Raw genomic sequence first — 16,513 nt, 5'->3', positions numbered from 1 at the left:
TAAGGGCTAAATCTGCCGTCCAGTGCCACACCCAAGTAGTCAGTTTGGGTGCAAGGACCTGGGAGGAATTTACTACAAAACACCTATTGTCTTTAATAGGAACCAAGTGACTATGGCTTTAATAGCAGCTGGGAGGAAAATTTGCTCCTCCTCAGGCTCTTATGGGAAAGAGCAGGAAATTGACATGATACAGCATTGTTGTGGCTTTAGTCACTCCCAACCTTCTGGTACAATTTCACTTCACATGGCTTCATACCCCCTGAGTTTGGATTTTGAAGCTCAGACCATCGGCTGGTGTAACGTGAAGTAATGTCACTGATATGAACAAGTCGATTCTCATTTAGGCTGGCTGGTGAGTCATAGATTCAAAGGCCAGAAGAGATCACTGTGATCATCTAGTCTGACCTCATCTCAGTTTGATAATCTGCCCTTGAAAACATGCAGTAGAACTCACCTGAACCAAGCAGGGTTTGCCTGATTTCAGCTGATGTCAGGTAGAATTGCTGTGTTTCTCTTGGGTAACTAAAACCATAAATCCTTCCCTGGTCCCCACAAATGGTGAGTTTAATCTGAAATTTATCCCAGGCTCTCTTGCAATATTTGATCACTCTCCTAGGCAAACCTGGCTGAGCGACAGAACAAATTCATGGTCTCAATGTGGCCCAGAGAAAACTCAGATGTCCTCTAGAAAAATAAATGGTTTTGTGCCCAGCAATCACCTTCCGCCAATGATGCCTCTTTGGTATTGTAGGTTTATCCTTTTGCCAGCTCCAAAAACAGCAGATCTTGGTAAGTCATTACATCAACAGCAGCAGCACCTCCTACGTCCCAGAGTGCTTGAATTCAGGGGAGTTTGACCCAGTGCAGTGTGATGTGGGGCCGGGGCAGTGCTGGTGTGTGGACTCTGAAGGAATGGAGATTTACGGCACAAGGCAGACGGGGAAGCCAATGCAATGTAAGTAAAGTTCAACAAAATGTGGATTTGATTTCATGTTTGGAGGAAGGGAAATAAAAAGCTTGTATGTGATGAATGGCAGGTCATAAGCTTGGCTGCCAGGAAATTTCAGGGTTGTCTTTTCCAAATCATGGGATGATGGTAGCATGTCCAGATAACTTGAATCCAAGAGCTGGATGAGGAGCTTGCTGGACTGTTAATGTTGATTTTCAATAAGCCTGGGAGCACTGGGAAAGTTCCCAAAGACTGAAAGAAAGCTAATGTTATGCCAATATTTCAAAGGGGTAAATGGAATGACATGGGTAATTGTAGGCCTGTCAGCCTGACATTGGTCCCAGGCAAGATAATGGAGCAGCTGATACAGGACTTGATTAATAAAGAATTAAAGGAGGGTAATAAAATTAATGCAAATTAACAGGATTTATAGAAAATAGATCATGTCAAATGAACTTGATATCTTTTTTTTTAATGAGATTACAAGTTTGGTTGATAAAGGTACTAGTGTTGGTGTAATATACTTAGACTTTTGACGTCATACCACATGACATTTTGATTAAAAAACGAGAACAAATAAAATTAACATGGCATACATCAAATGGATTAAAATCTGGCTGATTGATAAATCTGAAAATGTAATTGTAAATGGGGAATCATCATTGCTCAGGTGTGTTTCTAGTGGGGGTCCCACAGAAATCTATTTTTGGCCCTCCACTATTCAACATTTTCATCAGTGACCTGCAAGAAAACAAAAAATCATCACTGATAAAGTTTGCAGATGACATAAATATTGGAAGAGTGGTAAATAATGTATCAGGTCGGTGATACAGAGTGGTGTGGTTCGCTTGGCAAACTGGGCTGTGTTGTCAGGTGTTTGGCTGCATATGTGTGTGTGTGTGTTCTCTCTGTGTGCTGCCCCCAGCCCTGCGCAGACAGCTGGCACGGCAGACCTCGAGCGAACCAGCCAATGGCCACAAGATCTGTTAAGGTACGAAGGCACCTGGCCAGGTTTGTTGTCGACAAACCACGGTCCTAGCTCCCCGGATCAATGTCTACAGTTACACTAGCATGTGTATGCCCATGACAATTGGCACAGCTCAGTGAATGGCGGCACTTTTCATTCCCCCCCTAGACTGGCCAAAGACACTCCCTCTGAGATACCTCTTTATACACCGATACGAACGAGTTACGTATTGCCCCTCTGACATATCTGGGTGCCACCTGTTGCCTTATACCTATTGGCTCAATCAAAACATTTCTATCCATCATGCTTATCTTTAGGATGGGTCAGCAAGTTCCTGTTATCTTTGGTGAATGTGTTTGGTATTGAGGCGTTCTGGTACCGCCCTTCTGGAATGTGTTTACGTGAGTGCCTAGCACTACTTAGGAATGTGTATTTCTGCAATATCAGCCCTGTTCTTGCCAGATCCTGTGAGCAGGGCCTGCCTCTTGCTCACAACTTAACTTTGCTTTATATCAGCAAAGCTTGGCCACTACTTTAGCCCAGGCCTCACACCAGGTCTCTGATACAAGGGCTTATGTCTCAGGCTCTCTTCCTACTACAGGCTGAAGCAAACAATATGCCTTTGAATAGTTCTCAATGTGAATGTATGCGTCTGGAAACAAAGAACATAGGCCATACTCACAGGATGGGGAGAGTCTATCCTGGGAAGCAATGTCTCTGAAAACGAGTTTGGGATGGGATGGGGGAGCTAATTAGCTGAACATGAGTTCCCAGGTGCTACACTGTGGCCAGAAGTGCGAATGTGATATTTGGATGCACAAACAGGGGAATCTCAAGTCGGAGGTTATTTTATTCCTATTTACGTATATTGACGGAGGCATATTGGGCACTGGTGCAACCACTGCTGGAATACTGTGTCCAGTTCAGGTGTCCACAATTCATGATTAGAAAGGATTAGAAAACCTGCCTTATACTGGCAGACTCAAGGAGCCCAATCTATTTCGCTTAACAAAGAGAAGGTGAAGGGCACTCGTGGGAAGGTGAATTCATGACAGTGGATACTTGTTTTCTGTCAGGTCCAGGGAGCTGCGAGATCCGAGACCGTCGCATTCTGCATGGAGTTGGGGAAAAGAGCCCACCACAGTGCTCAGCAGATGGAGAATTTTTGCCTGTCCAGTGCAAATTTGTCAACATGACGGACATGATGGTCTTTGATCTTGTTCACAGTTATAACAGGTAGGAGCAGACATTTCTGCAACTGAGTGGCAATTCCGCAGACCTCTGTGAGTCATTACCTCCTTGCACATTCCAGCTGTAGGAGCTTGATGGGTCGTCTGTTTCCCAAAAGCGAATAGACATATGTTCGTTTCCTCAGTAGCCGTTTGTGCTTTAAAAACCAGAGCCAGCTCATCAACCCCACAGGCCATAGAACCAGAGTATCCTTACGCACTCTCAGCTACCTCAGTGTGATTGTCTTTTGTGCAGTGTCTGTCATCCAAGGCAGCCCTCACCGTACAGAATGAAATAACGCAATGAACGAGCTAGATCAGAGCAGCGGGAGAGAGAAATTAAGAGGGGACGGATAAGAGATGAACGATGTTCCCACTGGAGAACGGGACACAGATGCAGAGCCAGTGAGGAGGAAAAATACAAGGAGGCTGTTTCAGCTCTCAGGGGTAGCAGTGCAGAAGCTCTTGCATCCACGGTGGTGAGGGTTCAGGAAAGGGCATGGCAGCAAGTCAGCCAGTGGGAGATGAACAGAGGGTGCAGAGAGGAATACAGAGAGAGGCCAGGGCTCTTTCATGGCTGAAGCAGGCCGTTGGTGGGCTTTAAAACATTAAAACACGGGGGCGGGGGGAGCGGCTCTCTTTTTGCACAGCTGCTGCTGAAGTGGAGTCCAGTTTTTCTGTGAAACAGTTTTGCCTGCCTCTCTCTAGTGAGGCTAAATAGTCAGGACTTCAGACTCATTGCTTGTCTCTTTCCACTAGAGGGCAGTAAAGTAAACCTAATGCCTCACTTCTGGCTAAAGCCTGTTCCACTGAATCTTCTTGTTCAGAGTTTTGGCCTTTAATTTAATTTAAGCAAAAATAAAAGTACTGCAAGGCAGGCCAAGTGCCTGGTGCAAATTTGTCAATGTGTCAGAGGAGGCTATTTTGGTAAGTGAAGGATAATGTGTCTGTGTCACTAGCTGGCTGGTGGGTATGGACTACCAAAAAGGCAACTAGAGTGAAGAAAGTGATGCTTTAAAATGACATTTTGTTGTTCCCATTGGGAGTTTTGCCTGGAAAGTGGCTTCAGGACTGGGTTTGAATAGCTTCCATATCACCGTATAAATCTAAGCAAGATTGTTTTTACTTCCAGTTTTCTACCCTTCTCTCTAAGGAACTTACATAGACAACTGTTACTACAGCATCTGAGCGCCTCACAGTCTTTAATGTATTTATCCTCATAACACCCCAGTGAGGTAGGGCAGTGCTGTTGTCCCCATTGTGCAGATGGGGAACTGAGACAGAGAGAGGCTAAGTGACTTGCCCAAGGTCACACAACAAGCCTGTGGCAGAACAGGGACTTGAACCCAGGTCTTCCAAGACATGGTGCCCTAACCACTGGGTTATCATTCCTTTGCACCCTAAGAATGATACTCAAGACATGAACATTCTTTTCTACCTAAAAAACCCCCAGCCACAATAATCAAAATTACCCTGAAACAGATCAACCTTACAAGAATGGAAGTAAATAAAATCAACCCAGAAACCCTACTCCAAGCATAATAAGGAGAGGAGCCAGGGACTCAAGAAGTCCGTGAGGGACTTCGCTGTTGCTATTGATTTTCCATGGAAGTTGCTCAGATGCTGTGGTGATGAGCAGCAGCACAAAATCTGGAGATAGAAAGGTAAGAGTTGGAGAGCTGAGAACTATTTTCTTTCTGCTTCCCACATCATTTCCTCCGCAGTAAAGATTCTGGGGCAGATCTCTCAGCTGCTGTAAATTGTCATAGCTCCATGAAGGTTCTGCCTCTCTGTGTTGTTTGGTTGTTGAGGTACAGAACACAACTCAGCCACTTTTCTTGACACTGGGTGTGGTCAGTAAATGGTAGATACAATTGGAGCTGCACAGTCTGATGGTAAAAGGGGGCTTTCTTAGAATCACTGAAAAATGAATAACAATGTAAGCCAAGACCCCTGATGATACCAATAAATCTGTGTTTATCTCCTTTACTTTTCCATTTTCTTTACATCTGCTCCCGTCTCAGAACACACAGGACAGAAACACGAACATGGCCACAGTTCACACATTTGCTTCAGCCATTTTTGTGACAGGGTATAAGAGCTAAGATCTTGGCCATTTTGTCATTATCCACTGCTGGACAAGAACAAGCAAATAATGGGAACAATGGTAAAAAAAGGAACAGAGACTGTAAGGGGTGGATTTTCAAAGCTGGGTGCATGCAGTCCTAGACGCATTCTTATGTGGGCCCGATTTGTACTTTTTGCATTTTATTTTGTCATATTCTGACTTCAGGACAGAAATGACCGATACGAGGATATAACCATGTGTCTATCCACACATTACACATGGCATAATTTGGTGTGTAGTCCATTTTTCAAATTGAATTATTAAAAGAAAATCCTGTGCAGAAATGTATTTACCCAGTAGCCTGTTTGAAAGCCGTACAGGTTCAGATGCCATGGTGATAGGCACGGTATAAGAACCTGAATCGACTAGAAGACTCCCATTGCATTTAGTCACACTATTCTCATAAGAACAGAGGACGTGCCACACAAGAGCACACCATTGGTTGAAGAAGTGTGGTGACCTTTCTTCTGAAAATGACCAAAGCTTGGTGCTTAAGAGGAACCTGAAAGCACCAGCAATGCACCAAGTCACTTGTGCCACTCTGTACATGGGGGACAGGAGCAGAATTCTCTGGCCTGTGCTGTGCAGGAGGCCAGACAAGATCAGCATACAGGTCCCTTCTGGCCTTAATAATTTATTTACTGAATTTCTTCCTTACCCCAATAACGATCCAGCTATGTCCTGGGGCATGAGATTTGATTGCTCTTCTTTTATCACGCCAACTTTATTGTTAGTGGGCAGATTCTCTCTTGGGGTGTGGCAGCAACACCAGTGTAAAGGGGTCCCAAAGATGATTTAACCAGCCAGTGGAGTATGAGTGATCATCTGTGGTGTGAAGCTGACATGGGGCTCTTACATCTCTCCTCCCATCTCACTTCTGGAAGCATGGCCTATGCCAGAGTGATACTTGGCTGTATATTTGGCCTCTTGGGAATGTTGCAGCCTGATGTTAGTCAGAGCAGCCCCAAGGCTACTGTAGTATCCATGAGCTACAGCATGGGGGACCAGCCCTGTATACAGCTGCAGTAGGACCAGGGGAGCTCAAAGAGGAGCTTCAAACTCCCTTTGTGCAACATCCCTGACCAGTATCCCAGGGTGCAGTCCAGTATTTATCTACCCCTCCATCCACCCTGTCTCACGTTTTTATACAGCACGAATCACCATGATATCTAAGGGTGTAATACATTATTTCTGCTTATAAAAGCATCCATCATTATTGAAAAGCCTGACTAGATTATTTGATTCTGTTTACTTCTTTGGTAGTGAATTTCACAGCCCTTTACTGGATTTCATCACACAACTGCACACAGCTGGGAGTTGGGTGCCTAAACCACATTTAGGAATATGAGCATGGATGTATAATGCTAATCTCATTGCACTAACACATGGGGAAACTGTTTCATTTGCCATAATACCTGAACCTAGAATGTTGTATCTTCTATTTGCTTGAAGAAGCCCTGATATATCTGTCAGCTAAGATCACACAGATGTTTTTTTCAACTCTGACCGTATTAAGTTTCCTTCTTAAATCATTCCTTTGCTGGAATCTGGCTATCGTCACTACTTGAATATGTTAAAAGAATCCAGAGCTCCTTTGATCTCCAGAAATAAGAGTCAGTCTCACTTGTAATATGTTTAAAAAATAAACTTTTCTTTTAATCCATTGACCCATGTTTTCATAATGTAACAGATTAGTGTTAGTTTTTATTTGCTGTTCCATGCTTAATTCAGTGTGGAAAGCAGATGTGTGGGGGGAAAACAACCTCTTTGTTTAGGCTTTCTGCCATCTTGTGTGGCTTTGTGGAAAGCTGCTAATGAGTGGGTATTCGTAATTACGTTTGCCTCACTGATACATATTTTACAATTTTTGCTGCGCTTTCAAAGGTTGAACCAGGATCCAAAATTATCTGTCAGCATTTCTACCACCTTCATCATTGTAGTACACTAGGTGCTAATAAGGCTAAAAATGGCCTGAAATCAGTCCAAGAAATGACCTCATTGCCCTTTGCTCATTGGGTTCTGTTATCCAGAACGATGGTGCTTAGGCTCATTTGTTGAGGAAACACATGTATAAACTCTTGTAGCCTATAGTGAACAAGGCAAATCTTGGACTAATCCTGATCTGTGAGGAGCCAGGACACATTGCTCCATAGCCTAAGGCCGTGTTAATAAAAGTAAACACTAAAATTTGGATCACAGTGGAGTAGGGTTGACATAACTAGCCCCAGAAGTGCCATAATGCCTTTGTGCTGTGATCCCTGCAGTGGGAGTTTGGAGAAGAATGTGCTTTCTTTGTTATTGTCAAAGGATCACCATGAACTTTCCACTTCATAACCCGCTGCTTTTCCTTTTAGGTTCCCAGATGCATTCCAGACATTTAGCTCCTTCAGAAGCATGTTCCCAGAGGTCTCTGGGTACTGTTACTGCGCTGACAGTCTGGGGCGGGAATTAGCAGAGACTGGTAAGTGCCTTCCAAAATCTGGTATGTCTTAGCAACGGGACTCAGAATTCCTCAAAGAAGGGTAGATAATGAACAAACACAAGGGCCGCAGCTTCGTTTCAGTGAGAAAGCTAAGGGCTAAGCTGGAGTCATCCGTGAGCGGATACAGCAGCCGATTGTCACCAGATACATATCTGTGGCAAGATCACTCAAGGATGGATATTACTAGCTACATTTTCTCATTAAGAGAGTGGCTGACCCCAGCATCATCAGTTGCATTGGCCAACCCAGGTTGGCATCTTCCTCGGTTGCATTGCCCAGCCCAGTTTAGCTGTGATCAAAAGTCATTTTCCCGTTGTTGTTGAGTCCCTTCTGTCAATAGTCCAGTTCCTACTGGGCTGGTTGCATATCAGAAAGCCACCCTTCCAACCGGCCATCTCATTGGCAATCTCAGCAGAGAGGTGCAGAACTGAATGGACCTGGAGACTGAACTACTCCCTTCCCTGTAGAGCAGGAGTTCTCAACCTTTTTCTTTCTAAGCCCCCGCTCCCTCCCCCAAAGTGCTATAAAAACTCCATGGCCTACTTGTGCCACCACAACTGGTTTTCTGCTGGCATTAGGAGGTAGCAAGAAGGGTAATTGCCCGGGGCCCCATGGCACAGGGGGCCCTGTAAAGCTAAGTTGCTCAGGCTTCGGCTTCAGCCCCAAGTGGTGGGGCTCATGTCCCCGGGCTTCAGCTCCATGCAGTGGGGCTTCGGCTTTCTGCCCTGGCCCCAGCAAGTCTGTTATAAAGAGGACGGTGCCCTGGGCCCCAGCAAGTCTGTTATAAAGAGGATGGGCCCCAGCAAGTCTGTGAAAGTAGGACAAGAAGTAAACAGCTTAATCTTCAGCAGGGGAGATTTAGGTAAAAATATTAGACAGTAGGAAAAACGTTCATACTATAAGTGTAGTTAATCACTGGAATAGGCTTCCAAAGGAGGTTGTGGAATCCCCATCACTGAAGAATAGGTTAGACAAACACCTGTCAAGGGTAGTCTAGGTTTACTTGGTCCTGCCTCAGGGTGGGTTAGGGACTAGATGACCTCTTGAGGTGCTTTCCAGCTCTACATTTTTGTGATTCTTACACTGTATGTCCAGTCACCCATACACAGTTACAGCTTGCTTAGCTATCACAAAGCAGCTCAACCCAGCCCCTTTGGGGTAGATCATGCAGCCCTTATTCATTTAGGTAGGCGCTTACTCACACAAATAGTCTCCTTTAGCTCAGTGGAGCTACTTGTGTGAGCAAATGTCCATCATCTAGCCTCATAGTTTGACTGATGGAAGAGTTGATGTTTGTCTGGTAGGAGGCATCCATTTCTGTCACCTCTCAGATGTGTATGAATGGCAGATGAAGACTCTCTTTTTAAAATGCCCCCCTGTGCTGAAAGGCTCTCTTCTCTCACAGGCTTGGAATTGCTGCTTGAGGAAGTTTATGATACAGTTTTCACCTCATTGCAACCTGCTCACACGTTTACTGAGACAAGCATCTATCGGATTCTGCAGAGACGGTTTCTAGGGGTGCAGCTAGCGACCTCTGGCAGGTTCAGATGTAAGTAGCACCAGACTGGAGTCCCATGGGTGACACAAGAATTCTGGAATGCAAGTGTGATCACCACTCTCTTGGCTGGCACACTGGGGACTGAACCAGGAACCTCCAGAACTAAAAGCATGAGCTGCTTCTACTTGAAATGAAGACCTAAGCCTCTTTAGCTGGGGCTCTGCAGACCAGGCACAGTGTGGGACTTGTAACACGCACTCAGCATGAGAGTGTTATGCCTCTGTACTGAAGCAGAGGGGGTTGGACTAGATGACCTTCAGGGGTCCCTTCCAACCCTGATATTCTATGATTCTATGAAGCAGGTATTCTTTCGGCTACACGGAAATCATTTTGCCTTTCATATTTTCAGTGTTAGATGATCATTCTTGGGGTCAGGAAGGAATTTTTCCCTCTCATGTGGTTAGCATTGTGAAACAGACCCTGACTGCATATATTCAGACATGACAATTGTCAACAGAGAACAAAGCACGGACTCTCAGCACCTCTAGCACCGTAACAGCCACTAGAGAGAGGCTTGATCGCATGTGCTAAGACACTGTACTACAAGTGGGTAGGTGCATGATGGGAGTTTTACATCATCCTCTAAAGCTGGTACAGGTATAGACCATTATATACCCTCTGGCAGATGTAAAATGAGTTGGTGGCCTTGGATCCATTCCTAATGTACAGATGTCCACAGCACAGACAGCATTCTTCTTAATATTTGCAGCAGAGAGACTTGGGATTGTCCTGTCCAGGAAATGCAAATACCATCCTACCAGGCCCAGGGTAAGAAAATGTGGGACTGGCTCATATTGCCATTGCCTACTCTGGACCCATTGCATGGATAAAGAGAGATTGTATACTCTGTCCATCCACTTGGTACCATTCATTACCATTAAATCCACTTTAAAAGCAAATGCTTGTGTAGCCCTGCACCATTGCCCACTGAATGAGAAATTACTGGATTTACAGTTATGCAATAGCTATTAAAATGGCTGAAAAATGTGTTGAAGTTTTAGTCTGTATCGTTTACTTTGAGGAAGTAATTCTAACAATTTAAAAAAACCTGAGCATCGGGGCCTTCCCTGAACAATTGTCAAGGAGTTATTCAGACATGACAGAACCAGGACTGAATGCAGTTTTGCTCCAACACTTAACACTTTTCATCCTTAACCAGCAGTGTTTCTCTTCCAGGCCCTTCTAAATGTGAGGTTGAGAGGTTTGCAGCCATTCGCTTCAGACATGCTTATAGTCCGTCTTGTGAGGATAATGGGGACTATGCCCCAGTGCAGTGTGAGCAGGAAGGGCCGTGCTGGTGCGTGGACCCTGAGGGGCGAGAGATCCAAGGAACAAGGAGGCAAGGGCAGCTCCCGACTTGTGGTATGTATTGGAGTGATATAGTAATAAATTCCCAGCACTAATTTTCACATAAGGTGTACAAACGCACATTATGTATCCTCCTCAGACCTCCTGGAAGATTTGTTAGATTCTGGGACAAAATACCACAGTTATTGTCAAAATCTCCTGCAGGCTTCTATTTTCTCTCCACCCCTTTTCTTCTCTGGCCCCACAGTTGCACAATACACTGTCCTGTGAGAGAACATCAGCACCACCAAATAGACTTCACTTCCTGCCCACCCAACCCAGTGATAGCCCCCTATCCAGGACCTCATGTCAGCCTCCCTCTCTCCTAGCCTTTATCCTGAAATGGGAGTGTTCCCTGAGTGAAAGGTGCAGCACCAGTTCTCTTCTCAGTATTGCCAAGCCCAAGCATTCAGAAATCATGAATCTGGCACTGAAAATTCATTAGATTTTAAAAACAATAAATGGTGGGTTCCTTTTATTTGACCTCCTGATTTTGGCTCCTTTTGGGTTCAGATTTTCAAGCATTTTCCCCTAATTATGACAACTAGAAAGTTACATTTGTTTTAAAATAGAAGCTGAGATTCACCTGACTCCAAGAGCTCAGACTTTAAGAAAAACACCCAATATCACAAGGCTTGTGACAAAATTGCGAGTGTTGGTGACACTGCACTTGTGGTTTAACCCTCTTTTTCTGCTGTGATGCCTCTGGTGTGGGGGTGCTTTGCTTCTGTGATGCCTCTAGTGTGGGGGTGCATTGCATTGGTCTCTTTCCAGCCACCTTGTTCCCTATTTCTGTCCCTGTTTTACTTGACCATGAAGGTTGCCAAATCCCATAGAAGCAAATGAAGAAAAGGTGTGTGAGCTGCCATGTCATGAAACGAGGGAGATTTCATTAAGGAAAAAAATGCATCAAACTGGAGACCAAAATGGAAGATGACAGCAGAAAATGTTAAAGGGGTCAGATGGGCAGGGAAGGATTTGTTTAAAACCCTTCATTCTGGAGAGAAATGCCTAAATGTTCAGGTTCATGCTGGAGGGTTGGGGCTACAAAGACTTAACACAGGCAGCCTTCGGAAAAATTAGTTTTCTGTCTACTAGACATAGTTATGCCATGTAGACAAAGAAACAATCAATTCTGGGTGTCACTCATGATCCAGAGTCACTATAATCTTTAGGCAAAGATGGGCTTACTGTAAAATGAAAATGTTTGCATGCCTTCAAGGCTGACGAGCAAGGATATTGTGAAAGAGCCTCTGAGAGGCCTCCGCATCTGGCGGGGCTGGTTGTTTTCTCTCTGACTGTGCTCCTCTGAGATCTGCTGATGGGTTTTTGTGACATAACTTGAAGCTGCTTGAAACTCAGCTATGCAGATTTTTTTTTGGCAGACTCAGGAAATCTAAGCAGAGAAATTGGAGGTTCTGCCAATGAACCACTGAAAAGGAATTTTCACACGGATATAGTCTTAGGGAGACTGTTCTAGCAGCCACATGCAATACAATCATTGCATTTTTTTAATCTACCACTTTCTGATATTACAGTAGTGTGTTGTCAAGCAGACTGTCTTCTCTTTAAATGCTGGTGTGATTTGCTTCAATGAGGGGAGGGGAGAGCATTTAAGAAGCATGTATTTGTTTCTTATTGACATTTTTGGGGATGTGAATTTTGTATTGGTGAAAGGTGCTGGCCTATTTGATCCCTTGAAGGACCTCCCCGAAAAGTAATGCAAATAGCCACTAAAAATAAGGAAGAGGAAGAGTTACTGTTATACCAATAAAATAAAAACCAGCAGGATCTTATTAAAGGGAAAAAAGCAAAATACCACGTTTATAGTGAATACAGAAAGAATCATAGTAAGCAGTTAGTTATAGCTATAACATTCCATTCAATCTCTTATTTATTCACACATTCATTCATACAAACACACACACACAGGTTCTGCAAGGTTGTTATCATAGTTACCAGCCTTAGAGTTGCTCATGCCAAGCCACTGGACAGGTGGCCTGGACATGAGGAGGGAGCAGGGCCTTGTCAGATGCTCATCTGATGCTCCTGGACGTTGGTTTGCAGAATCAGACCCCAAAGTTCTCACTTTCTAGAGCCTATTTTTATAGGAATTTCTTCCTATGCCAGTCTATGGGAATTGCTTCATCATGCTGTTGCTGAATCAATCAGCAGATGGCACATTCCTGATGGCTCCGTGCTGCTAGATGTTATCTTGTTCTTTGGTTCTCCCATTCTTGAGGCTGTTGGGTGGATTCCAGTCTGCCCTCCGGGGGTCCTCTGGTTATTTCCACTTGACGCCTTCTTCAGCCCATGGACACTGGATTCTTAGGCTGGCACCTCTCTGATCATTCAGTTATTATCCACACCAAGCATCCATCCGCATCCATCCTCTATCTCTATTTTAATCACAACTGTTAATACAACAAAAGGGCGGGGAGTCTCTGGGTGCTGTTTCTGTTGTTACAGAGTATTGCTTTGAGTCTCTCTCTCTGTGAATTGCTTTGAGAACAGACTCTGTCTTAGAATGTACTAACACAATTAGCAGCTTGCAAGTTTCACACATAGAGGGAGAGAAACAGTACCAAAAACCCAGAGACCTCTTAATTAGTAATACCCTGGAATTGAAACTCTGGGGAATCAAACTCATTTGTGATTTTAATACAGAACTTCTTTAATATGATCCAACACTACAAAAGGACAAGGATCAACAAATTAAGGGAGAGAATCCAAAAGCAGGAACGGGAGTGCAGGCTAGAGGATGCAAATGGGGGAACCAGAAGGGGACAGCAAGCACAGATCCTCCATCAAGGGACTGGCCTACTGGAATCCTAGGAGGTAGTAGGTAGATCCCACCAGAGCTAAAGGCCCACTCCTTCAGGGGAAGGGAGGGTCACATGACCTGGGGGACAACAAATGAAAAAACAAGAACAGGAGTGAGGGTTAAAAGTTCAAAACGAGGGTCTGGCATGGGGACATTGACCAGAGAATCTCGGACAAGTTGCTGGATTGATAGCCTAAAGGACCGAAATGTTTATCCACAAAGCAGGTACAACATGTGCAGGACCTGTGCAAGCTACCCCACCCATGTGCCTCCAGTCTGCCTTCGGCTCTAGAGATGAAATGGTAGTTTAGTCCCTGTGGCCTCAGCAGAGGCTGCCATGAACACTAACAATGAATACTGTGGGTTCTAGGATCTTTGTGAGACGGTGGATTCTCACCTGCCCCAGGGAGTTCAGCAAACAATCACTACCGTGACTTGGCCCTCCAGCTAAGCCCCAAATCCTACAGCTCTGAATGTCACCAAGCCATTGCCTGGTGACTGACCACCACAGAAAGGGGTCGGGATTGGGGAGAGAAGGAGTACTTAGAAAAGGGGTGTGTCAGTATTTAGTTTATAATCATCTACACCCAAAGTCTTTAGTCCCATTTCCCCATTAGTTCACTTACCTCTCAGGCAAGTCCACAGTTTCCTAGGGAGGCTAGTCCCAACCGGTGCCCTACCCTCCCCAAACTCATTTCCTTTTCCCCCAGAGTGATTGCCTCTTTTCTTGCCCCTTCCTGGGGCTGTTTTTCCTTTAGCCCTCCTTCACCTCTCTGTCTTCTTGGATGCTGCCTCTCCTCCTCTCTCTCCCCGCCCCCAGAATGAGCTGGGTCTGGTTTATATAGACCGACCCCACAACCCTCCTACTTCCACCAGCCTCTGAGAAGATTGGTTGATGGAATCATCTGCTTGGGGATTTCCCCCCCCATGTGACAGCTCATTCTATGTCACCAACTCCAAAATATTTGTCTCCTTGTTTTCCTGTGTCCAGGTGAAGATCGAGCATGTGCCTCAGAGAGACAGCAGGCTCTGTCGAGGCTTTTTTATGGACCCGTTGGGCACTTCAGTCAGCACAGTTTATTCGACACCCCAGATATGAAGTCAGAGAATATAGACAGGTTTTCGAGCGCTTGCCCTCCTTCCTTCAAGGAGTTGTTTGTGGACTCTGGATTGCTATCTCCTATCACAGAAAAGCAGGATGCCAGCCAGCTGTTTGCACTAGAATCCATCCTCAGTGATGTTGTCAGAGAGATGTTTCCATCAAGACAATTAGCTCGGGTTGCCCTTCGGTTCACCACCAACCCAAAGCGCTTCCAAGAAAACCTGTTTGGAGGAAAGTTCTTGAAGAACCTGATCCAGTTTAACTTTACAGGAGCGCTCGGCACTAGAGGGAAATTCAGCATTGGCCAGTTTTTCCAGCAGGGAAGCTTGATGGAAATGGACAATGGAGGAGGCTTTGCAGAACGTCCCAAGGGGCTGTCACTGGAAACATCAAAGGAGAGCTTCAATTTGAGTCAACCTCTTGTGGACAGCTTTGGCCGCACAGTTAGTTTACAGAACAATCAGAATGGGGTGGAATTTCTTGCTTCTCTTCTGGAACTTCCCGAGTTTTTTGCCTTTTTACAACATGTTATTTCTGTCCCTGAAAACATCGCTGAAGATTTAGGTGAGGTGGTAAAAATGGCTTTAAAGTCCAAAGATTGCACCGAGCAGCCCATGGATTTGTTTGTTCCGACGTGCACCAAGGAGGGGAGGTATGAGGAAATTCAGTGCTATGCAGCCACGTGCTGGTGTGTGGACTCACGGGGTAAGGAAGTCCCAGGCTCAAGAGTGCAAGGCAAACGTCCAAGATGTCCCACTGCATGTGAGAAGCAAAGGGAAAGTCTGCAAAGCTTGAAACAAAGCCAACCTGCAGGGTCTGATCTGTTTGTTCCCTCTTGTACCAAGGAAGGAGACTTCCTACCAGTCCAGTGCCATGGAACGAATTGCATCTGTGTTGATTTGGAAGGCAGGGCTATTCCAGGAACAACAAGAAAAGCTGGGGAACCCATGCAGTGTAAGTCTGGGGACTGGTGCTTTAGAAGGGTTTATTTTTTGGTAGGGATTGCGCTGCTGTTCATGCTGCTTCTCCTCTTATTCGATATATGGGCTAGTATGTGAGAGCACCACTGCCCTCTGGTGGAAAGAATCAGAAGTGGTTCAGCACGTGTTCATGTAGCCCTCTAGTGGTTGGGGGATCACAGAGAATACCGTATCCTCAGATACTTCTAGAGATAAGGAAGAGTCCCCCTTCGCACAAGTGGGTGTAGGGCCTGCACATTCAGAGCAGAAAGATGTGAGCTCTGTTCTTGTTAATGAGCATGTCTCTGAGTTCTGCCCCTGCTGATGTCCTTGTGGCTAGTGTGAGCGGTATAGCTAGTCACCATGAAACCCAGTGAGTCCATGCAATTGATACATCATGCTCTGCTCACTGTCTCTAGAATAGCCTGCCTTTCAGTAGGGTGGAAAGCTGCTTTTCTTGTGGGACAAAATAATCCATGCAACTGCCTTTGACCCACCTTCTGAGCTAAAACTGTGTGCTGGTATTACTTGAACTACAAGACTGTGTCCCTCGACTGCTAGCTGTAGGAAACACATTAACTTCATGTGTGCACCAGCCACTAAAGGGGACAAAGGCCAAAACACCTAATGTGGGTCCCACATTCAGGTCAAAACATTGAGTGTCAAATGTTACCTGTCTCTTATATAGTGATTTTCATCATAACTGAATCTGATGGTTAGATGTTCTTATGCCTAAGTATGACACTGGGCATAAGCCTGTAAAATGTAATAACAGCCCCCCTCTGCTCTTCTATTAATATGATACAGTGGCAGAGTGAAGGGCCTTGGCTAAAAAAAGAGGTCTTATATTGACACCTAAAGCTTAGTGGGCTCGACTAATGGCAGATGGGCAGAGGAAGCTGGTCCCAGAGGCCCAGGCCCCTATTGAGAATAACCTGCTGCACATTGTGGAGAGTTCAGCAGCAGAA

At 45.1% G+C, this 16,513-nt stretch overlaps 1 protein-coding gene across 1 annotated transcript in view; it reads left to right on the top strand.

The window, feature by feature from the left end:
* The first annotated feature begins 897 nt into the window (after window positions 1-897).
* TG (thyroglobulin) overlaps window positions 898-16,513 on the top strand; it is a 197,897-nt gene continuing 182,281 nt past the window's right edge. The window contains exons 1-6 of the mRNA XM_084619139.1: window positions 898-955; window positions 2,993-3,152; window positions 7,628-7,734; window positions 9,161-9,304; window positions 10,490-10,675; window positions 14,476-15,540. Of these exons, the coding sequence (XP_084475265.1) occupies window positions 913-955; window positions 2,993-3,152; window positions 7,628-7,734; window positions 9,161-9,304; window positions 10,490-10,675; window positions 14,476-15,540 (1,705 nt within the window). The 5' untranslated portion in view covers window positions 898-912. The remainder of the gene's footprint in view (window positions 956-2,992; window positions 3,153-7,627; window positions 7,735-9,160; window positions 9,305-10,489; window positions 10,676-14,475; window positions 15,541-16,513) is intronic.

This window comes from Lepidochelys olivacea, assembly GCF_965140295.1.
Source record: "Lepidochelys olivacea isolate rLepOli2 genome assembly, chromosome: 2".
In the NCBI taxonomy this organism is placed as follows: domain Eukaryota; kingdom Metazoa; phylum Chordata; order Testudines; family Cheloniidae; genus Lepidochelys; species Lepidochelys olivacea.
The sequence above is the reverse complement of the archived record's forward strand: the minus strand, read 5'-3'. Positions and strand labels throughout refer to the sequence as shown.